The sequence below is a fragment of the Geotrypetes seraphini genome, chromosome 9, assembly GCF_902459505.1.
Source record: "Geotrypetes seraphini chromosome 9, aGeoSer1.1, whole genome shotgun sequence".
Classification (NCBI taxonomy): Eukaryota; Metazoa; Chordata; class Amphibia; order Gymnophiona; family Dermophiidae; genus Geotrypetes; species Geotrypetes seraphini.
Genome location: NC_047092.1, coordinates 171019808 through 171044356, shown reverse-complemented (window position 1 = coordinate 171044356; position 24549 = coordinate 171019808). Strand labels below are relative to the sequence as shown.

Sequence of the window (24549 nt, the reverse complement as noted above, 5' to 3'; positions counted from 1 at the left end):
CAGATGTTTGCGGAAAACTTGGAGAGAGCTCAAGTTCCGAAGAGGGGAGGTAAGGTTGTTCCAGAGCTCAGTGATTTTGAAGTGGAGGGAGGTCCCTAGCTTTCCTGTGTGGGAAATGCCTTTTAGCGAGGGGAAGGATAGTTTGAATTTGTGGGAGGATCTGGTGGTATTAGGGTTTGAGGAATTCCAAGAAAGAGGGATAAAGGGAGGGAGGATACCATATAGGATTTTGAAAGCTAAACAGGCGCATTTATAGTGGACCCTGGCGATTATCGGAAGCCAGTGGAGCTTGGCCAGGAGCGGGGAGACATGGTCAAATTTACTTTTAGCGAAGATGAGCTTGGCCGCGGCATTCTGAATCCGTTTGAATCATTTAGAAAATCATGCCTAAGTTCTTTCCCACCCCCCTGTACACGCCGGCTTTGGAGTTAGGTGTTGCCGGGTGCCGTGCGATCAGCGCCTATCTTTTGTAGAGTCGCGCCTGAGAAAATAGGCGCCTTTCGCTCAATTAACTTTTTATTTTTTCAATCGTGAGCCTATCTTTAGATGCCTTTTATAGACTTAAGGGCCCAGTTCTGTATATGGCACCTGAAAATTAGACGTCGACTAGGGCGGCACTAAGCTCAATTCTATAAAAGTTAGGCGCACTTTATAGAATCACGCTTGGCACTGCCTAAGCGTCCTAATTTTAGGTGCACCCTATTTAGACCTATGTACAAAACACACCCATTATCTATCCCCAAACCACGTTTAATTTATGGTAGGCGCCTTAGAGTAGGCGCCTACCTCAAACTGATAGGCGCCTACCAAGTTAGGCGCCTAACATCCAATCAAAGCCAATTATGAGGTGTTAAGTTCCAATTATTGGTACCAATTTAGCCTATCGATTAAGCACCTCCTTTTTGTGGCCATTCCATTGACCTGAGAAAAGTTGGCGCACCTAACTTTTGGCATGCCAAAGCAGCTTTGTGTTAGTATTCTATAATTGGCTACCTTTTGAGGCCAGGGTTTGGTTTAAATTTGTTATAAAGCCGTATATGGTCAGGCACCTGTTAGTTATTAGAATAATTTACATTTTTTTATGTTCAAATCTATTTTACTAAGGATAACTTCACTGTTTGTGTTTCCTTCAGTGCGAGGGTGTCTTTACAAGAAATTCTTGCATCGAACAATTGCACATCAGGCTGCCAGTTGGGATTCGGAACTGCGTATTTTGTTTGCTTCTTCGATTTCATATATGCATTTCCAAAAACTATTAGACATCTCTTTTTGTAAAATTCTTAGGAAAGTAAGGAAGATGATATTTCTCTTGTATTTCACAGTCTCTTTTTTTTATTTTAATTTTTTATTTATTCAGCTTTATTTTACATCAAAAGAAATTCTTTGATAAAGAAACATAATAATATCTAATAGGAAATAAAGTATTAAGTATTACTAATATATTACCATGATGACAGTCCACAACTAAGGAGAGAGAATCAAGTACAAATCGGGGATAGCTGATTATAACATAAAACCAAAAATATACATAGAATAAATACAGAGCACACTGATTGTATACTAACTATACGGTCTGGTTGGTGACTTCAGTGGACATCTGAGGGGATACGGAAGCCGCTTTACCCTCCAAGAAAAATTGTAATTGATCGGGTTCATAAAAAACATATCTGTTTGCTTGATAAATAATACAACGTTTACATGGAAAGTTTGTAACCCCCCACATTTTACTGAAAACTTTTTTCCTGTAATCACTTAATCACACTTCAAAGCGATGAAAAGTTACGTTTTCACTAAAATGTGGGAAAAAGTTACGTTTTCACTAAAATGTGGGGGATTACAACCCCTCACAACGCCGCCGCGATATGTATTAAGTAAAGTGGGGGGGGGCTTCCCAACAAAACCCCCCGTCACAGCCCCTAAAAACAGTCTTTTTCTTCGGCGCGCACCTCCATTTTGCGCTCAGTTGTCGGCACGCACCTTTGTCTTCCGCTTTACTGTCTATGAACCCATTTATAGAATTGTGCTTTTGCTGCACCTAAATTTGAATGAGGTGCTGCTAAACACCTACAGTGTGGGTGTCTGTAATGTAAGCCAGGGTTTTTCGGACCTATAATACAGGTGCCTAGCGATGCCCAACTCAAACCATGCCAGGAGTCTCATCCTATTATTTTTTTAGAAAACTATTAAAGACACAACTATTTGACAAATTTGTTACCCAAGCTTCCTAAAGCTTTTTAAATATAACATGTATTGAGTACATTCTAGAAATTGATGTATCTTTTTGAATTGTATATTCACTGGATGTTCAGCCTTATCTGCTGTGAACCACCTACAACCATTTGTGGTCTGGTGGTATATAAGAATAAATTATTATTATTATAATAAAACTCCACCCCTAACCATACCTACATTTCGATGAAGCGTCACTAGGCGCAGTTAGGTACCTGCGTTTAGACCTCGCCAAGTGCCTGGCGCCTCCTAACTGAAATTTTTGCAAAACTTTAATTCTTTACATTGAGTTTTGATGGCGTTTTTGATTAAAACGCCAATTAAGCTCAATGAATAAAGATTAAGTTTTGTGTGAATTTCACTTAGGTGTCGCTAAGTGCGGCCGATCCAGGCACCTAGCAGCGTCTAACTCGGGCGCCATTTATAAAATCTGGCCCTGCGCACATCTTAGGCCATCTAAGAATGTCTTAGGTTTCTCCTGGGAGAATTCTATGCAACTTCACAGCACAGAATTTGTGCGTTATTTCCCACCTCCATAGCACATGCAAAATTTTGCACATGCTGTGCAGAATTCTAGAAAGGCTCCAGATTCAAGACTCTCCTCCGTATCTCCCCCCCTATTCTGCAGTGATAGTATGGAAAGAGGAGGAGGAGGAGGTGAACCACTGTATAATCAGGTTACTTCCTCTTCTGCCACCTTACTGTTTACTTTTGCAATGAGAGGCGTATTATCAGTAATTAACCCAACTCCACCCCGGAACTTCTCAAAGTTAGCTGGTTTGCGTTCAGCGCCAGCTGGTCATTTTCAGCAAAGATAACTGGTTCAGTGCCACTAAAAATGACTGGATATCATTGAACTGGTCGGTGGCCATTTCTGGCCCTTTAAATCATTTTGAGTATCAGCCAGACTATTTTTAACAGAATAAGTCATTATTTGTTAGCCTGTACTTAAATGTTAAATTTGAAGGATTAAAATTTTTAGGTTTACTTAGCTCCCCCTTTTATCAAGCTGCGTTAAGGTTTTTTTTAAATCACCGGCCGCTGCAGTAAAAGCGCCAACGCTCGTAGAATTCCTATGAGCATTGGAGCTTTACCTGCAGCAACTCGCGTTAAAACCCTAACGCAGCTTGATAAAAGGGGGCCTTAGTTTCAAAACTTAAGCGCAAAGCATGTTACAGTCACATACACAAGTTTTTGGTGGGTTTTTTTTTTTACCTAAGAGGGATTATAATTTAAGCTGTATCTGAGGCAGTGGAGGGTTAGGGGACTTGCCTAAGGTGACAAGAATGTCTTTGAGGGAAGCAGGATTTGAACCCTCACTTCCCTGGGTCTTAGCCTGTTGCTCTAGTCCAGACATGGGCAACTCCGGTCCTCGAGGGCCGGAATCCAGTCGGGTTGTCAGGATTTCCCCAATGAATATACATGAGATCTATTTTGCATGCACTGCTTTCAATGCACATTCATTGGGGAAATCCTGAAAACCCGTTTGGATTCCGGCCCTCGAGAACCGGAGTTGCCCATGTCTGCAGTCTAGTCCCTATAAATTATATGCTTTTGATTGATAGTTTTCCATCTTGGATTTAGTTATTGAATTGATTTTGATTATGGAATTTTACATCCCCTACCTTGTGTTTTTTCCCTGACTATTCTATTTTTAATATTTTGTAGTTCAATTCCCTTTTTCCCCTTTTTCTTGTCTGTAAAGTTTGTTAATAGTCCTGTTTGATTTTAAACTTATGTTAAGTATTGTATTACTCCTTAATACTGTGATTTTAATGTTTATTATTTATGTTCATCGCTTTGAAGTGTGATTAAGCGATTAATCAAAAACACTAATAAACTTGAAACTTGATATGGCCATATTTAGTTAGGTGAAGAGCTTTGAATGCGCTATGTGTACAGGGCTTTGCATTGCTTTAACGAGTTGCACTGGATCACTGTGGCTTGTACATAACGACTTTTTTTTTTTTTTGCATTGTTCATTTCCTAGCTGGTGATGGAATTTTGTGGTGCGGGATCTGTCACCGATCTGATCAAGAATACAAAAGGGAACACGTTGAAGGAAGAGTGGATCGCGTACATCTGTAGAGAGATTCTACGGGTATGTTCCGAGGTGGAAGAACGAGTTGAAAGAAGGTTGAATGCAAAGGATAAATGCCTTATTTTTCAGCCTGAAAATCACACCGCCATGTAAAAAAAAAAAAGGGACATAAAGAACAGATGTTGTTAACCAACAGTGTACAGTAGAACATGTCCCAGGGCATGCATTCTTACAAAAGTGGTTTCTATTGTAATGGTATTTGCCATGTTAATAACTATGATTTGCAGCATATTACCTGAGGAAGGAACTTCAGTAATCTCTCTAGCTTGTCTCGTGAAACTTTCATTAACCTATAAAATTACTCAGCAGATGTGTTTTGATGCATTTTGGGGCTTATTATTTCTTCTCTACTTGCTTAGACACTGGCACAATGAGCCTTCATTTGCAACTGCATAAGGATTTTTTGTTGCTCTGTTTTAATAGATCCATCCTAACTTCTGTCCCAGTCTGGTCATTATAAAGAATTGGCATACTGGGACAGACGTTTGTTTGGGACAGACAGGTCCATCAAGCCCTGACTCCTGTTTCCAACAGTGGCCAACCCAAGGACCTGGCAGAAACCCAAAGAGTAGCAACATTCCAGCATCTCAAAGAATAGCAAGATTCTGGAACCCCAATGAGAGCAACATTCCAGAGCTGAGATTGTGATGTCATAATGCCTCATTCCACCAGTGCCTAAGAGCCAACCTCATCAGTGATGTCATAGTGGCTTGATTGTTCTATACTTGTCTCACATAAGAGCTGCTATACTGGGACAGACTGAAGGTCCATCAAGCCCAGTATCCTGTTTCCAGCAGTGGTCAACCCAGGTCATAGGTACCTGGCAAGATCCCAAGGCGTAAAACCAATTTTATGCTGCTTATTCTAGGAATAAGCAGTGGATTTCCCCTTCTTAATAATAGCTTATGGTCCTGAGTAGGGTTAGCAGATTTTCTGGAACAAAATCCAGACCCATGGACCCGCCCTTAGGCCCGCCCTGTCCCGCCCTGTTTGGGAGGGCATCTGATGTGACACGATGACATCACACGCATGCATGTGATATCATGACGCTGCATCGGCGTATACGCAGATGCCCTCCTGACGTTGCTGCTAGCTGGAAGCTTTTTAAATCCCGGACAAAGTGTCGGGTTTTGAAAAGCTATTCGGAACCCCAGACATGTCCTCGAAAAGGAGGACATTTCTGGGGAAATCCAGACGTATGGCTGAAAGCACTTGGGCTCTTTCTGGAACCCCATATCATAGGATCTAAATTCAGCATTAGATGATAGCTATGGTGAGACTATGACTTCCTCTCGAGGACTGGTTGCTGCCTGTGCTGCATTCCTACCTTCAGCTGACCCAGTGTGCTGAAGGCCCAGTTTGGGAACTGAACCAGGCAACTTCCACATTTCAGTAATGGCATTGCTATTGAGCCACCAGGTCAACACAACAAATTTTTTTCTTCCTTTCAAACCCCCACCCCCACCCCCAGAGTGACTGAGCTTCAGTGCCCTGAAAAAACCCTATCCCTCCCCTTCAACCAGCCCTTGACAAGAAACGGTTCTAATTAATCAAAATCCAATCTGAGAAAGCCATCAAGGAACTGTCGGCTTGCTCCTGAGCCTTCAGAGAGGAGTTTGGTCTCTAGCCTATTGCCACAGCTGTCCATTCACTTCCCATGGTGATGTGGCCTCGCCCTTCCCTTTGATATGTTGGCCAGTAATGTGTTAGATTACATTCACACTATCCTTCAATAATATGTCATAGACCAATCGCTCTACTGGATATGGATTAGGGTTACCCGGTGACAGGTCAAAAGCGCGCGCCGACAAAGGCGCGCCGAGACAACTGAGCGCAAGGCGGAAGCCCGTGCCGAAGAAAAACACTGTTTTAAGGGGCTCTGACGGGGGGGGGGTGTGGGGGGGAATCCCCCCCACTTTACTTAATACAGATCGCGCCGGCGTTGTGGGGGGTTTGGGGGGTTGTAACCCCCTACATTATACTGAAAACTTCACTTTTTCCCTAAAAAACAGGGGAAAAGTTAAGTTTCCAGTATAATGAGGGGGGTTACAACCCCCCAAACCCCCCACAACACCGGTGCGATCTGTATTCAGTAAAGTGGGGGGGTTCCCCACCAACACCCCCCATCGGAGCCCCTTAAAACACTGTTTTTCTTCGGCGCGGGCTTCCGCCTTGCGCTCAGTTGTCTCGGTTGAAAAGTACAAAAACACTTTTACATGAAAGAGTGAGAATTACAATTCAATGAGGCACAGAGTATATTACCAAAAAAAAAAAAAAAAGACAAGATGTGTATATAGATGAATTGAAAGCCCTACTGAAACAGAATGGATGAATGGGGCTATATAAACCTTTAAAGGTACTGCTCCACTGAGCTGGGAGGAGGGATTTTGGCAGGAAGTTGAGTTCATTGCAGGGATGTTTAAAAAGGGTTGGGTGAAAACCCTGTCAGTCAATGAATCAAAAGAGAGAAGATGTGCATATTAGATCAAATGATTTTAGTATATTAGTTCAATGTAGAGAAATGTAAAGTATTGCATGTGGGAAGCAGAAACCCGAGGTACAGCTATGCGATGGGAGGGATGTTATTGAAGGAGAGTACCCAAGAAAGGGACTTGGGGGTAATAGTTGACAAGACAATGAAGCCGTCGGCACAGTGCGCAGCGGCCGCTAAGAGAGCGAATAGAATGCTAGGTATAATCAAGAAGGGTATTACAACCAGAACAAAAGAAGTTATCCTGCCGTTGTATCGGGCGATGATGTGTCCGCATCTGGAGTACTGCGTCCAAGATTGGTCGCCATACCTTAAGAAGGATATAGCGATAGTCGAGAGGGTTCAGAGGAGAGCGACGCGTCTGATAAAGGGGATGGAAAACCTTTCATACGCTGAGAGATTGGAGAAACTGAGTCTCTTTTCCCTGGAGAAGAGGAGACTTAGAGGGGATACGATAGAGACCTACAAGATCATGAAAGGCATAGAGAGAGTAAAGAGGGACAGAAAGAGAGAGAGAAAGGAAGACAGAGAGAAATAGATATATAGGGAGAGAGAGAGAAAGAAAGAGAGAGAAAGGGAGAGAGACAGAAATAGAGAGAGATAGATAGAGAAAGATTGGAGAAACTGGGACTCTTTTCCCTGGAGAAGAGGAGACTTAGAGGGGATATGATAGAGACTTACAAGATCATGAAGGGCATAGAGAGAGTAGAGAGGGACAGAAAGAGAGAGAGAAAGGAAGACAGAGAGAAATAGATATATAGGGAGAGAGAGAGAAATAGAGAGAGATAGATAGAGAAAGATTGGAGAAACTGGGTCTCTTTTCCCTGGAGAAGAGGAGACTTAGAGGGGATATGATAGAGACTTACAAGATCATGAAGGGCATAGAGAAAGTGGAGAGGGACAGATTCTTCAAACTTTCGAAAACTACAAGAACAAGAGGGCATTCGGAAAAGCTGAAAGGGGTCAGATTCAAAACCAATGCTAGGAAGTTTTTCTTCACCCAGCGGGTGGTGGACACCTGGAATGAGCTTCCAGAGAGCGTGATAGGACAGAGTACGGTATTAGGGTTCAAGAAGGGATTGGACAATTTTCTGAAGGAAAAGGGGACTGCTGGGCACAATGGACCTCTGGTCTGACCCAGCAGAGGCACTTCTTATGTTTTTATTCTACCCTCCAAACTTGATTTCATCCTATTTACGTCTCTAAGCTCTCTTCTCGGTTTATAGATCTGGAAGAATTCTTGTAAGACCTTTTGGGAAGCAGGATATAATGTCTGATGTATAATCACAACAATCTTAAACTGAACTCTTTGTTATATAGTAACCAGTGTCATTTCTTCAACACAGGAGTTGTATGTGGTTTAGTAAAAGTATTTCTACGTTTTGCATAACTTTGTGTAGAAGCTGCTCATTTGAATATCCTGCATGCACTACAAATGTGCATTCTAAAAATGGCGCGTTAACGTTTACCTTATATCAAGGGTAAGGCCTGCTCTCTACCGAGAGAACCCCGTAGGGCAGGGGTCTCAAAGTCCCTCCTTGAGGGCCACAATCCAGTCGGGTTTTCAGGATTTCCCCAATGAATATGCCTGAGATCTACGTGCATGCACTGCTTTCAATGCATATTCATTGGGGAAATCCTGAAAACCCGACTGGATTGCGGCCCTCGAGGAGGGACTTTGAGATCCCTGCCTTAGGGGTTCAAGGTGTGTGATTGAAGTCATTGGTGTGGGCAATCCAGCAATTGAAAACCTGACGTCACTGCAGGCCATAAATGTAAAGTGATTCATTCTGTAAATGCATCTTAAACTTTGTGGGCTTTTTAAAAAAAAATTTTCATTTGTATGTCTTTATGTGGAAAATCAACGTTGTAGCCCGAGAACATCTGCGCTGATTGATAACTTTTCATTTCTAGGGTCTGAGTCACCTACACCAGCACAAGGTGATTCACCGAGACATAAAGGGACAGAATGTGCTGCTGACAGAGAATGCCGAAGTGAAGCTGGGTAAGTGCGAGTTCGAATTTTAATGACGAAGGGAGGAAGGAATGGGTACCCTGCACACATCTTTCCCTTCCGTGTCGAACGGGATTCGTTCTCTAGGTCATTTGATACAGTAGCCCTCGCTGTAGCTTGCAGAAGATATTAGAGGCTGTTTGCATCAGTCTCTTGCCTTTAGAAAGCTGAGGTCTGCCTAAACAAATTAGTGGTCAGCATACTTCCTACTTCCCCTCTTGACCTTCTGCTCTACTGATTAGTGTATTTCTTTTTCTTAATTGTAATACATATTTTTATTTTATAAATTGCGTTGCACTGCCAAATGATGGGAAGCCCTATATATTAAGAAATACAGTGGTACCTTGATTTACGAGCATAATTCGTTCCAGAAGCATGCTCGTAATTCAAAGTACTCGTATATCAAAGCACATGTCCCCATAGGCCACAACGTAAACTGAAACAATTCATTCCACAACTATGGTGGCCCAGGGGTGGGTACCTGCCTGTGGGTGCTGCAGCCCTTGTAGCGTGGTGGCTTCCTTTCTCCGGGGTCCACGTGAGGCTCTCCTCCCTCTTCGGCCGATCCCTCCGCCATTCACCAGTGCCTCCCGGCTTCTGATTCAAGCCGGCCGCCATCCTTCTGACACATGTACAGGACCTCTGAACTCCCCCGTCAAGCTGGCGCCGCTCCAACAACACGCGCACCACGTACAAGCACGCAGGACGTCCTGCGTGCTTGTACATGATGCGCATGTTATTGGAGGGCGCTGGCTTGAAGGGGGAGTTCAGAGTCCTGCGCATGCGTCTGGAGGATGGCCAGCTTGAATCAGAAGCTGGGAGGCGCTGGTGAATGGCGGAGGCATTGGTCGAAGAGGGAGGAGAGCCGCACGGGGACCCCGGGGAAAGGAAGCCACCATGCTACAAGGGCTGCAGCACCCACAGGCAGGTACCCACCCCACCATAGAGCTCGTGTAGCGAATCAACACTCGTTTTGCGAGACGAAAGTTTGCTGAGTGTTTTGCTCGTCTTGCAAAACACTCGCAAACCGGGTTACTCGCAAACCGAGGTTCCACTGTAATTCAAACAATAAGTTATGCTGTAACATGACCCGCAAGCTGGGTCAGGACTGAGGCACAAGCACTAGGGTGACCCCTAGTGGTGACAAGATACGGCAGTTCGTTTTCTTGGTAGAGTTCACAAATTTGACCACACAAATCCACTGTTCATTAAATAACTACCTGTGAGTTTTGGGGCAGAGTTTTGGGGCACATAAAGTGCTATGTGGGCTTATACCATCTTATTTTTCTGGGTTAATAGTACCATATGCTCCAATGAGATCATTAAGATCATTCTCTAAAAGCAGACTGGCGATTCCTACTTTGTCTAGAGCAGTGTTTCGCAAATTTGTGTGCCTCCTTAGATTTCAGGGGTGCCGCAACACACTGGCGAGGAGGAGAGTCATCCGCGCCGGCTGACTGCCTGCAGGATGTGCCCTTTGCGGCGAGAGGCACGTCCTGTAGGAAGTCAGCTGGCACGGATGACTCTTCTCCTGGCTGGCATCTCTCCTCCTCTCCCTGAAGCTCCCGGATCCCTCCACCAAAGCGGGTCGCGGCCAAATGGGCCTCCGCACATGCGCTGACGTCGACGCAACGACATCACACAAGCGCATGATGTCATCGCGTCGACATCCACGCACTTCTGGGGCACTGGATTTAGTGTGCCACCAGCTGGAAAGTTTGCGAGACACTGGTCTAGAGCTACATTGGATTCCACTTGCAAAAGTGTCTTTTTTGGGGGGGGGTTAGCCCCAATATTATGGAATAGCTTGTCTTTTTGTATAAAGGAGAAACTTTCCTAAAATAAATTTAGAGCAGTTTTAAAAGCACATTTGTTTACTTTCAGTGGCATCTCTAGACAGAAATATTTGAGGTTACAACGGGGGGGGGGAGGGGAGGGAAGCATCTCCATAACCTCATTTCCACTGTCCCCATTTCCATTTCAACCTCTTCAGAGACCAATTCCCCTTCCTCTTTGACCCCTCCCCAGTGCTCCCATTCCTGGTTCTCTTCATGAGATAAGTTGATTGTTTCATCTATCTTTATTGTTTCAGCTTTATTTTGCACCTCATAGATCCATTTTTGGAATTCCCCAATGAGGTTGAGCCTGAACACCTTAATCCCACCTGTAGATGGTGGGGAGGGTTTGTTGTCGGAGGCCTTTTGCTCCCCTGGTGTTATAGTTCTGGCCTGTGTGTAAGCATCGTCTTGATTACTGATGCTGCCAGCTGATCTTTGTGAAGATTGGAGGGACTGCCTAGTTGGGGGGGAGGGGGGGAAGGAAGGGAGAAAGAGATACTGGACTAGGTGAAGGTGGTTGTAAATGGGAGATATGTAGGATTCCAGATCCAGTACCTCTCTCAGAAACGTTTCAAATTATTGTCAAAGACACAGATTCATTGAACATTTCTTGCATCAATGATATTATTATAACTTGTACTGCAAATTGAATAAAGGGGAGATCCTTAGATCCCTGTGCGTTGATGATTGCTTCAACCGCACAGGAAAGGGAAAAATTCTTCACCGGCTCTTTATCCCCCCTCCTCCCTGCGAACTCACTCCATAAAGTTTTAAAACTTTGAACAAATCAAGCTACTTAGCTGCAGGTAGGTAGTTTAATATTGTTAGAATGTCACTGCATCCCCGCCAGTCCTTGCCGACGTCAAGCTAGCTGCCGTTTCGCCCACAAGCTGCATCAGGGCTCCGGACCGGTATAGTAGCATACTGACTCATATGTTTATTATGGCATGCTTCCTATGTAAGGATTCTACATGGGAGAGACAGTGCAGGAGAAGGAGTAAGGTGTTCTTTTTCTCTTGTTTTATACCCCCAAACTGCAAACATAGGATGGCGCAGGGCGATAAGCCATTTCTGGGCGGGGGAGGAGGGGTGGCACTTGACGCCCTGTAGCAGCGCATATGTTTACTCCTGTTTTTGAAAACCAAAACAAGGCTGCAGGAAAATGTACAGGGTGCAGGAATTTATTAAAATGACAAAAATAATCTTTAAAACATATATGACATATCTAAAACAAATACATAAGCTAGAGTATCCCAAAAAACTGGTTCTAATGTTCATGTGGACCAGACCCGACACAGTCTGTGTTTCGAAGAAACACTCCTTCCTCCGGGGTCCCAAATGGTGGTACGTGAAGAATCAAATCAAAAAAGAACAGGCTTTAAAATCTTCTGTCTAAAGCGCTGCACAACTCCTGTTTTTGGCCTCCAGTCAGGAGTTTAGCTTTGTTTTCAGAAAATTCTGCATAAGTGGGACCTTTGTTGTCTGTTTCCTTGGCTTGGTTGAAGGTGTTAGATTTGAACTGTCGGTGTGACTGGATTCTTTTTTAAATGGAGTTCCTTTGCCTTTTCATTCATTTTTTGTAAAACGTTTAGGTGTAGAAAATTTACATTAAACCATTAACTAAATGCCAAAAATATGCCCAAATGCCATTCTGTAAATATGAATTAACAATTTATCAAAAAATATACAAGCTGAATATCCAAAAAATCAAAAAAATAACCAACAAATATTCAAAGTAGAGCTGCTAATAGTGGAAGGTAGTAGGCTGAGAGGCAAGGATCTAACATGGAGAAAAAGACCTCAGTGTTTCAAGTAAACAACCAAGAAACTATATGACCATACAAAACACATCCCAGGTCAAAAAACTCCATGGAAAAGGATTATAAAGTTACAGTTTAAAATACACAAGTTAAACTGCAAATAACAGCAAAAAACTGTAAGAAACTTGCACTTATCTTCCATTCATCTCCCAACAGGCAGTGGAAATAGATATCCGTTGCTCCAGTATGGAACCAAACATAATTTTCAAATAATGAACTCAGTATTCCCGACAGGCCCTGTTTCGCCAAGTGGCTGCATCAGGGGAATATCTTTAGAAAAAGAGCAACAGCTTCAAAAAAATCTTCCGTGTTACATCCTTGTCTCTCAGCCTGCTACCTTCCACTATTAGCAGCTCTACTTTGAATATTTGTTGGTTATTTTTTTGATTCTGTAAATATGCACATATCTTACATAGAATGTATTTTACTAGTAGGCGTACCCGTGGGCAAGGTCTGGGTGGGACGAGCACTTACCTGCAGGCATAAATTATAGAATGTTGTAAGTTTGTGCCTATCTCCGGCATTCAGGCGCAAGCTCTTAAGAATAGCCTTACTGGGTCAGACCAGTGGTCCATCAAGCCCTGTAGCCCATTCTCACAGTGGCCAATCCAAGTCCCTAGTACCTAGCCAAAACTCAGAGTAGCAACATTCCAGCATCTCAGAGCTGAGAGAACGCTGAGATAAGAGCTCTTCTATGAACCCTTGAGAAAGCCCTTGTGGGCAAAATGGGTCCCGTCGGGGCATGCTAGAGACACTGCATTAAAGGATAAGTAAAAATGAAACATGTGCTGTTTTCAGCCTTTATTTATTTATTTATACATTTTGTAAAAAAAGATAATAGTTAAAACAGCAGTAAGCATACCAGCTACATTCAACCAGAAGGCCAGGATTTGAGCTCAAACAGAACAATCACAGATGTGGAGACGATAAAGAGCTCTTGTGCCATTCTGTAATTGATCCCTTACCAGTGAGGTTTATATTGTGCAAGCGGTGGCTTCCCCCATGTCTTTCTCAATAACAGACTATGGACTTTTCCTCCAGGAACTTGTCCAAACTTTTCTTAAAACCAGCTACGCTATCCGCTCTTACCACATCCTCTGTCAACATGTTCCAGTGCTTAACTGAGTGAAAAAAAATGTCCTCCTATTGGTTTTAAAAGTATTTCCCTGAAACTTCATTGAGTGTCCCCTAGTCTTTGTCATTTTTGACAGAGTGAAAAATCGATCCACTTGTACCCGTTCTACTCCACTGGTATAAACACTTATGTCTGAGCTATGGGCTTGTACAGTATATTTGTTTTAAATACATACTTGATATTCATCCTCTTTGTGGTATAACCAAAGCAGTTCACATAATATATACAGGAACGTCCTCTGTCCTTAGTGGACTCACAGACTTGCGTATCTGGGGCAATTGAGAGTTAATTGACTTGCCTACGGTCCAAGGAGCAACAGTCAGTTTTGAACCTAGTTCCCCCGGGTTCTCAGCCCATTGCATTAGCCATTAGGCTACTTTTCCAGTCCTGTCACCTGCTATGCTAATATCCTATTTATTTTAAAGGAAAATGGGAACTAGTGAGGCACCCATTTCAGAATTACCTCCTTTTCGTTGCGTTTCCATAGAGCACAAGGCCCAGAATTTCTTCCTCTTGATTTCGGTAGCAGTTCTGTTTCAGCTGATCCTTCTTATACCAGCCATCATGGCGTAGAGCTTCACGTGGCCTCATTATACTATAGATTTTGTATTTATTTTCAAAATGTTTCTCCATGATAAGCTAATTGTAGAAACATAGAAAATGATGGCAGAAAAGGGCCACGGTCCACCAAGTCTGCCCACTCTAATGATCCACCCCCTAACTTCTTCCACTAAGAGATCCCACATGTCTGTCCCATTTTTTCTTAAAATCTGGCACGCTGCTGGCCTCAATTACCTGCAGTGGAAGATCATTCCAATGATCAATCACCTTTTCGGTGAAGAAATACTTCCTGGTGTCGCCATGAAATTTCCCGCCCCTGATTTTCAGCGGATGCCCTCTTGTGGCCGTGGGTCCTTTAAGAAAAAAGATATCATCTTCCACCTCGATACGGCCCGTGATATATTTGAACGTTTCAATCATGTCTCCCCCTCTCTCTGCGTTCCTCGAGTGAGTATAGCTGCAATTTACTCAGCCGTTCCTCATACGGGAGATCCTTGAGTCCTGAGACCATCCTGGTGGCCATTCGCTGAACCAATTCAGCTCTCAGCACATCTTTTTGGTAATGTGGCCTCCAGAATTGTACACAATATTCCAGATGAGGTCTCACCATGGATCTGTACAACGGCATGATGACTTCGGGCTTCCGGCTGACAAAACTTCTACGGATACAACCCATCACTTGGATGAAGCTTTTTTTTATCCACTTGATTGGCAGTCTTCATGTCTTCACTAATGATCACTCCTAAGTCTCGTTCTGCTGCAGTCCTAGCTAAGGTCTCACCATTTGGACATAGGAAACAGACCCAGGATACTCGCATAGTGTGTCTGTGTGTGTGTCGGGCATAGGAAACAGACACAGTACAGTAAACCCTCACAAAGTCGTGGTTCGTGAATCGCAGACTGTCTTTCGCAGTATTTTCTGACTGCCTCTTCCAGGAACACTATAAAGTCAGGCTGCACCAATCAGAAGCTGCTTTGACACGCCAGAAAGCATGTCAAAGCAACTCCTGATTGGAATAGCCTGACTTTAGTTCCTGGAAGAGACAGTCAGAAAATACTAAGAATGATCCTGCACCCGATTTTCAGCAACTGCTCCTGCAACCCTCTCCTGCCTCCGATCCGCTCCTAAACTGCATTCGCAGTTTTTCTAAATTCACGGGTGCTTCTGGAACGGAACCTCAGCGAATTTTGGGGGAGTACTGTATGTTCACAGTATGTGTGTCTCACATAGTGTGTGTGTCGGACATAGAAACAGACACAGTATGCTCGCTTAGTGTGTGTGTGTGTGTACACATGCATAAGGGTATATTCAATCTTTGGAAGAGGACATACATTTTTGACATGTGAACGGCAAGAATGATGTGCTCACTGACACGGGGACATCAGTTTGCTTGTGGTATGGACACTGGATAAACAGTCTAGGCCAGTGGTCTCAAACGCAAACCCTTTGCAGGGCCACATTTTGGATTTGTAGGTACTTGGAGGGTCTCAGAAAAAATAGTTAATGTCTTATTAAAGAAATGACAATTTTGCATGAGGTAAAACTCTTTATAGTTTATAAATCTTTCCTTTTGACTAAGTCTTAATAATAATATTGTCATTTATAGCTAAAGAGACATGTGATCAAGAAACTGTTTTATTTTACTTTTGTGATTATGATAAACATACCGAGGGCCTCAAAATAGTACCTGGCGGGCCACAAGTGGTCCCCGGGCCGCTGGTTTGAGACCACTGGTCTAGGCCAACTCTAATTTTGTGCTGCTTTGTCAATGTGAGCATGTCTAATGTACTTTTCGTACCCTTTGTCGCACAGTGGACTTTGGTGTCAGTGCTCAGTTAGATCGAACGGTGGGCAGAAGAAATACGTTCATTGGAACGCCCTATTGGATGGCTCCTGAGGTCATTGCCTGTGATGAAAATCCTGATGCTACGTACGACTTCAAGGTATGTAATTATGTAACGAGTGTTAAGTGCCGGGGGACAATGGGGGGGGGGACCTTCCCAACAATATGGGGTAGGAGCAAACTCTTCAAACCCAAGGCACAAACTGGGAGGGGAAGAGTAAACTCTCAAGGGCTTACCTCCTGTGGGTTTCAGACTCTGGGTGCACTAAAGCACTGCTAGAAGCACACAGCACTGTACATTAAAACATTCAAGAGCTAGTCCCTGTGCAGTAGAGCTTACAGTCTAATCATAAGAACATAAGAATTGCCGCTGCTGGGTCAGACCAGTGGTCCGTCGTGCCCAGCAGTCCGCTCAAGCGGCAGCCCTTAGGTCAAAGACCAGTGCCCTATATGAGTCTAGCCTTACTTGCATATATTCTGTTCCAGAAGGAACTTATCTAACCTTTTCTTGAATACCTGGAGGGTGCTTTCCCTTATAACAGCCTCTGGAAGAGCGTTCCAGATTTCTACTACTCTCTGGTTGAAGAAGAACTTCCTTACGTTTGTACGGAATCTATTCCCTTTTAACTTTAGCGAGTGCCCTCTTGTTCTCTTCACCTTGGAGAGGGTGAACAGTCTCTCTTTCTCTACTAAGTCAATTCCTTTCAACAACAGAACAAGTAGGGGGTTAGAGAGTGGGTACTTTACAAGTGAGTGGGGGTTAGAAGTTAAAAGCAACCTTGATAGAGTGGGCATTCAGCCTGGATTTGAATACTGCTGACGTGCCGACTCGGGCAGTCTATTCCAGTCTTGGTGCAGCAAGAGAGAAGAAGCATAATCTGGAGTTGGCAGTAGAGGAGAAGGGTGCAGGTGAGATTGTCTTACCCTGGAGAGGAGTATAGGGAGAGATAAAGACAGGAGAGATATTGAGGAGCTGCAGAGTGAATGCGCTTGTAAGTTAATAAGAAGAGTTCGAACTGTATGTGGAAATGGATAGGAAGCCAATGAAGTGACTTGAGGAGAGGGGCGATGTGAACGTAGCGATTGTAGTGGAATGTAAGTGGTGGAGCAGAATTTTGAACGGATTGAAGGGGAGAGAAATGGTTACGTGGGAGATCTGTGAGAAGCAAGTTGCAGTAGTCTAGGCGAGAGGTGATAAGGGTGTAGATAAGGGTTTTGATATTGATAGTATGCTCAGAGAGAAGGGGGTGGATTTTGATGATAATATCGAGAGAGAAATGACAGGTTTTGGCAGTCTGTTGGATTTGTGCAGAGAAAGAGAGAATAGTCAAAGATGACCCCCAAGGTTGCAAGCTGACAAGACAGGGAAGATGAGAGTATTATCTACCTAGACAGAGAGTGGAAGGGGGAGAGGAGAGGTGGGTTGAGATGGTGGATTCATCCCTCAAGCACTTTACACAGTTCAGACCAGTTTCTGAGTAAAGATGCATTTTATTTATGCGATTTCCTGAAAGCAAAAAGCCAACACACGTGGACACACGTTTACAATTGTTGGCGCACCTGGAGCGGATTTCAGCTAATCAACGTAGACTGTTTCAGACCCAGGATAGAGATTGGACTTTGATTTCAAAGAAAATTGGTGACTGAGGACTATAAAGTGTGGGGTATATGAACTGGGGGTTAATTGAGGGGGGGTGTTCGGAATGTTGTGGATTGTATGTTCTGTTATTAATGATTTGCAGTGTATAGGGTACTGGGGAGGGGATATTGAGGGGGGGGGGTTGTGCGACCGGTTTATGACAGTAATTGCGATCTTTTGGATTTCTGGTTATTTTGTTTGGCAGTCTGTACGTTCGTCAATGTTGCTTGTATTTTTTTTCTCATGCTGGTGAGCAGCGTTATATTTACTGTAGCATTCCACCCACCGATAGCATTTGAACCCAGCTGATATGGAGTCAGTTAAACTGAAATGAGCTTTGGAGTGAGAACTTTTAATTGTGTAATTTCCATAAAGAGTGGCTTCAGAAATGTGAGCTTTTTGACTGCCAATGAAGGTTATTAGTGCTAGAAGACAGTTGTTAGTACATGTTTATTTTCATGGCCTTGGTCTTTGGCCAAAATCCTTTGGTTACAATGTTATACTACAGGAATGTTCTGAAATTACTATTCTTCAGCTTGTCAACAAACCAATCTGGCAAGCAAGCAGAAAGGCAAGGGAGGCGTCTTTTCAACCAATGATCAAGTCTTTATTTGAAACAAGTAGTCCCAACAAGGATCCCAGTTTCGGTGTTTGGAAGATGCCTTCCTCAGAGGACCCTATCGGGGATATACAAAACACAAAAACATTTAAAATCATGTCAAAACACGGAGACACGTCTGTATACATAGAACACATTAAACCAATTTTTTTTAAAACATAAAATAGACAAAACAATTGCCAATTGTCTCCATATTTTGACATGCTTTTAAATGTTTTTATGTGTTGTATATTCTCGATAGTGTCCCCTGAGGACAAAGAAGGGAACTGCAGACAGGTATACAAGATGCAGGCAAAGTTTATTTAAAACAGATTGTTGCATACAAATAGACCACTTTCTACAAAATATGGGACCCAACACGGTCCGTGTTCTTCAGGGGTCCTAGTAAGAAAAATGTAAGCTAAATCATTAAATGGTTAAATGGTGTATAAGAAAGCGATGCCGATGGGAGTGTTGATAGGCCCCTGAGGAAGGCATCTTCTGAACGCCGAAACTGGGATCCCTGTTGGGACCACTTGATTCAAATAAAGACTTGATCATTGGTTGGAAAGACGCCTCCCTTGCCTGTCTGCTCATCTGCTTTTATCTCAAGGCGAGGCGCTCGTCTGTCTGCCTAACAAATCAACCGTGGCCAGACCGTGAAAGTGTTTTACAGTGATTGTGTATCTTCCCTCAGAACGCAAGAATGCACACATCCTGACAACGGTAAATTGCCACTGTTGTTGGAGCTTCACCGTCCTTCACGTAGAAAACAATTTGCTGGTCTGTATTTAGAAATATCTCTAAAGATATTTCAGAATAATTATAGTCCAGCGATTGTGATTAACTTCCTGATACTGAGCTAATAATCACTTAGGTTTAGAGCCTTGACACTTTTCCACACAAGAATACAGATATTACCTGGTGGAGACAGCCCTGAGTAAAGAAATGGTACGAGGAGCAACCAGAATGATGAGGAGGTGTACTATAGTTGGAAGAGTTTATTTTAAGTAATAATTTCTCTTATGCTTGCATGTGGTTAGAGACTTATAAGCAGTCAGCTGTTGAATTTGGCAGATCACAGCCATCAGTAATGAGAGTGTGGCACAGTGGTTAAAGCTACAGCCTCAGCACCCTGAGGTTGTGGGTTCAAACCCACACTGCTCCTTGTGACCCTGGGCAAGTCACTTAATCCCCCCATTGCCCCAGGTACGTTAGATAGATTGTGAGCTCACTGGAACAGACAGGGAAAAATGCTTGAGTACCTGAATAAATGCATGTAAACCGTTCTTAGCTCCCCTGGGAGAATGGTATAGAACACTGCTCTTCAACCGCCGGTCCGCAGACCGGTGCTGGTCCGCAGAAAATTTCTGCCGGTCCGCAGAGGGCCAGCGAGGATTGACCCGGTTAAATTTCCTGTCGGGCATCTCTTCTCCTTTCCCTTCCAGGGCTGGCGTTAGGATCGGCTGTGGTACTGCTACAACGGACAGCAAAAAGAAACACAGAAGCCGCAGGACTTTTCCTCTTGCCTGCATCGCTATAGGCTCTGCCGATCCTGATCCCGCCCCCCCCCCCCCCCCTCTGAAGTGACTTCCTGTGTTTGAGGGGCAGGATTGAGACTGGCAGAGCTTGTAGCGAATAACAATGCAGGCAAGAGGAAAGGTCCCGCGGCTTCTGTCTTCGTTCTTGCCGTCTGATTGGGCGGGACCACAATTGAAGGCAGGGCTGATAGCAGTCAAGTTCGGGAGAGACATCCCTAAGCCCCATGGAATGGGTGGCTCCCCCGCCACTGCAGTTCAGCGCTTGTCTGAGGCAAGTACCAGCGAGCAAGGGAGGCAGACAGCAGCATTATTGGGCTTAACTCTGAATGAAGAACAAGCCTTTCAAGTTGCTTCCAGACTTCTGGACAAGGGAACTGTAAGTAAATTATGCGAGTTAAGAACCAGGCTGCTTCCAATTTAGTGTCAGTTATGGTGAGACCAGCCATTGTGACACTGGAGTCACTCTGGGGCCAGCAGCCAAGAGAGGGAATAAGAGATGCTGGATTCCCACGTGTTGTGGGAAGGGGATGGTAGACCCAGGGGGGGATTGGTGTGACAAAAGGGAGATGGTGGATCCCCTTGGGGGAGGATGATTATTGGAACTAGGTGGGAGTTGGAAGAATAGGGACACAAAGACAGATGCTGGACCTTGCAGGGGGCAGAGAGACATGGAAAATGCTAAACAGGAGGAGGGTGGAGTATGAAGACAGAAGTAATATGTTGGACATGGGTAGAAGGAGTAGGGAGACAGAGGGGATATGCTGGACATGGTGAAGGGGGAAATAGGGGGACAAGGAGAAGATGCTGAATAAGGAATGGAGGGAGTAGGGTGATGGAAGGTATCTGCTGGATTAAGATGGGGGAAAGAGGGGAGGGACTGGAATACGTTCAATATAAAATCATAACCGAGGCTTGTGCGGATGGGATCAGATGGTATGCGGGGACTGAGCTTTCGGAGACGGGGCAGAAATGTGTTTTTCTTATTTCAGTCTTAGTAGTTTGCTGGTCCACAAAATAATTCTTTTATTTCTGCCGGTCCACGGGTGTAAAAAGTTTGAAAAACACTGGTATAGAAAATTTAATAAATAAATAACTGAATGAAGCTCTGAAAAACTGCAAAGAGTATTTTCAGAGCTAGCTCCATGGGTAATTGGGTGAAGCAACATTTTACTTGTAGAAATGGGCATTTTCAAAGTTGCCTACTTTACGAGATTAGAATTACATACATTGTTCTACAATATGCATTGTGTGGGGGGCATTCTTAGGGTTACCAGACATCTGGGGAAACCCGGGCATGTCCTCCTTTTTAGAAGACTGTCCGGCTGCCCGGACAGACTTTCCAAAACCCAGCAGTTTTGTCTGGAGTTTTGTAAAACTCTGTCCACGTCTGGAGGGCCTCTGAGCCTGCGCAGATGACGTCGCCCGCGTCCGCGCATGCTCGGAGGCCCTCGGACGCAGCCTGGAGGTCAGACGTTAAAAGATGAAGCTTTCTGGGGGGGGGGCAGGATGGGGAACAGAAAGGGGTGAAGGTGGGCTGGGGCAGAACAGGACATGGCCATGCATCCGGGATTTTTCAACGCAAAATATGGTAACCCTAGGCATTTACATACATGGAAGCAACAACATGCAAAAGTTTGCATATTAAAACTATAGGGTCCTATAAAGCATGTTACTAACTGTTCGGATGAACTTTCCTTGGATATTATAATTCTCATATCTCAACACCCCTGCTTTGTTCTTTCGAATTGTCCTCCTAAACTTATTGACACTATGTTTGTGACTGCCCTTATGCATATATTAAAGAATTGGAAATCCTCTTCATCATTGGATTATACTTTTTGGTGGAAATCTTTGTGCATGTATCATAAATTTGAATCATATGCTTATGAGAAGAAAAATATTGCTCGACTATCCATGAACATGACACTATGCAACTCGCCTTGGAAATTCTTAGACTCCTATGTTAGTTCTGTTTCATAGACACTCCTGTCTTTCTCTCTTTCTCTTTCTCTCTCTCTTTCTCTTCTTCTCTTTCCTTTCTCTTTTCTCTCCTTCCTTCTTTCTTTACTGTTTTCTTATAAGCAGTCCAAGTACTTTGGATCTCTTAGAAGATTTCAAACCTAATTACAGTTGATTGTAGTTACTGCTGTGTTACACTAAGTGTTATTAATTTTGAGATCCCGGTGTCGTACATGTATCTGAATGTATATTTGGACTGTATCTTTTCATAAAGCTTAATAAAAAAATATTGAACTCAGTAAAAAAAAAACAAAAAAAAAAACTATAGGGTCCTTCTACTAAAGGACATTAAGCTCTTAACACGTGGTTAACGCCCATAAATAGGCCACTGTGCAACCACGTTAAGGGGTTTTGTGGCCATTGGCCATGTTAAACCATGTGTTACTGAATTTTTCTGTCAGGCGATATGATGTGGACAGAGTGGGTGTGGAAGCGTTAGCCAACTCTGTTGTATTTTCACTTTCAATTCACTGGGAGAATACAAGGGTGTAATACATATCGATACAACCTAGGTGATTTTTAGCTCGGTATCAAAAAGTTAATCACAATCACCGGATTATAATTATTCTGAAAAGAAAAAAAAAATGTATAAAGATGGTAATGATGATGACTGTGCCCAAAATGTCTATCCATAAGCAATCAGTCCCCTGAGAGCACTGGCTATGACAAGACTAATGAATTTCTGGTCTTGTTTTCCAGAGTGACTTGTGGTCATTGGGAATAACGGCCATAGAGATGGCAGAAGGTGCTCCCCGTAAGTGGAATCTATTTTTATTGGAAGTGTTGTATTTGTGTTGCAACTAATGCCAACTGTCCTATCTATTGAAAATCCGGTCCAAGATGTTGAGGAATGCTGGTAAACCTTTCTCAATTTCTTGATTCAATTTTCTCCCCTGTTTCTCCTTTGCCTTTATTTTCTCCTCTCTAAAATGTATGTTTTAATTGAACACAACAAAAGAGAAAAGACCCAATAATCCACAGTAGAATCAATCCCACGATAAAAACAAAAAACTGTGGATGCTGATGTATACATTCTTTCACAATAAAACCATAAAAATACAAATGTAATAGTCCTCCACCTTTTTAACTGTGGTCAAGGAATTGGGTTTTGAACATATCTGCCTACTCTAAGGGTTTTATTTTTCTATGTTTTTTTTTTTTTTATTGCCATGCTTATTATCAAGATAATACTGACAAAGGTTCTGATAAGACATCAGCTGGATGCCAAAATCAACAGTTGGTGAAAGGATCCCAGTGAATGAGATTGCAGAAAATATTTCAAGCTTTTACTTGTTTTTACAAATGTTGCTTTGCTATACATATTTCCCCAGATCCTATAAATGGCACCAGATTTTATGTGCACAAAATTGTACGCTATCCTGAGATATCTGCACAACTAAATTAGCTAATGAGCTAATTAGCACCAGTAATTTGGTGCTAACAATCAATTATTGTCAATTGGCAGCAATTTGGATTTGCACACTCCTCTTGCTACGCGCTACCCTATAAAGATCTGCAAGCAAATCATGGCATGCAACTCAAAAGGAGGCGTGAGCCAGAGCATGGGTGGGGCACGGGTGGATCAGGGGCATTCACTAAATACACTCCAAGATTTACCCTGGGTTTCAATTGGTATACCGTATTTTCACGCATATAACGTGCGTGTTATACACAATTTTTACAAACCGTGCATAACCTTGCGCATTATACGCGTGACCGCGTTGTACAATTTTTTTTTTCATTCCGATCCGGCATCCTCCCCCCCGCTCGCGTCACCCCCCCCTCCCCCAGCGATCCTACATCCCCCCCCAGCACCTCAAAACATCTCTTACCCGATTGGGCACCAGCACCAATGCACAGGACGTGCCAGTGCCAGTGCCCGGAGATCCTCCCTCGTTGTTGCTGGGCTGGGCTGTGCTGGGCGGTGCGAGGGAAATCCTCCTTCTTCCTCGTGCCGGGCTGGACTGGGCTTTGAGCATTTGCGCATGCTCAAAGCCTTCTGGTCTCGCTCTCTCCGAGATTCGGAGAGAGAGAGACCAGAAGGCTTTGAGCATGCGCAAATGCTCAAAGCCCAGTCCAGCCCGGCACGAGGAAGAAGGAGGATCTCCCTCGCACCGCCCAGCCCAACAACAACGAGGGAGGATCTTCTGGCACTGGCACTGGCACATCCTGTGCATTGGTGCTGGTGCCGGTGCCCAATCGGGTAAGAGATGTTTTGCGGTGCTGGGGGGGATGTAGGATCGTGGGGGAGGGGGGGGTGACGCGAGCGGGGGGGGAGGATGCCAGTTCGCAGGCCAGAAGAGTAAGCGGGAGTGGGAGGAGGTTATAGCAGCATGCGCGGTATACGCATGTGCGTGCTATATAAAAATTGTTTTACTGAAATGCTTTGGACCCGCGCACTATACGCGTATGCGTGTTATACATGTATGCGCATTATATGGGTGAAAATACTGTAAATCTTCACGCCCAAAGTTTGGCTCAGAAATCATCTCTTAAGCGCTATTCTATAAACGTTGCACAACTCCAACTGCCCTTTATAAACGGTGCTTCTCACAGATTTTGCCATTTGCTGAATTTAGTTATGATTTGGAATTTATTTATACTATTTATATACAACTTATTATAGCCTAAGTGATTTCAATTCAGGTACTTAAGCATTTTCCCTGTCTGTCCTGGTGGGCTCATACTCTTATCTAATATACCTGGGATAATAGGGGGA

At 43.7% G+C, this 24549-nt stretch overlaps 1 protein-coding gene across 4 annotated transcripts in view; it reads left to right on the top strand.

Moving 5' to 3' along the window:
* The window catches only part of TNIK (TRAF2 and NCK interacting kinase), a 388169-nt gene that overhangs the window by 228326 nt on the left and 135294 nt on the right, over nt 1-24549 (top strand). For all 4 annotated transcript variants that reach the window (XM_033957992.1, XM_033957989.1, XM_033957990.1 and 1 more), the window contains exons 5-8: nt 4220-4330; nt 8736-8826; nt 16003-16133; nt 22530-22584. In XM_033957992.1, the coding sequence (XP_033813883.1) occupies nt 4220-4330; nt 8736-8826; nt 16003-16133; nt 22530-22584 (388 nt within the window). The remainder of the gene's footprint in view (nt 1-4219; nt 4331-8735; nt 8827-16002; nt 16134-22529; nt 22585-24549) is intronic.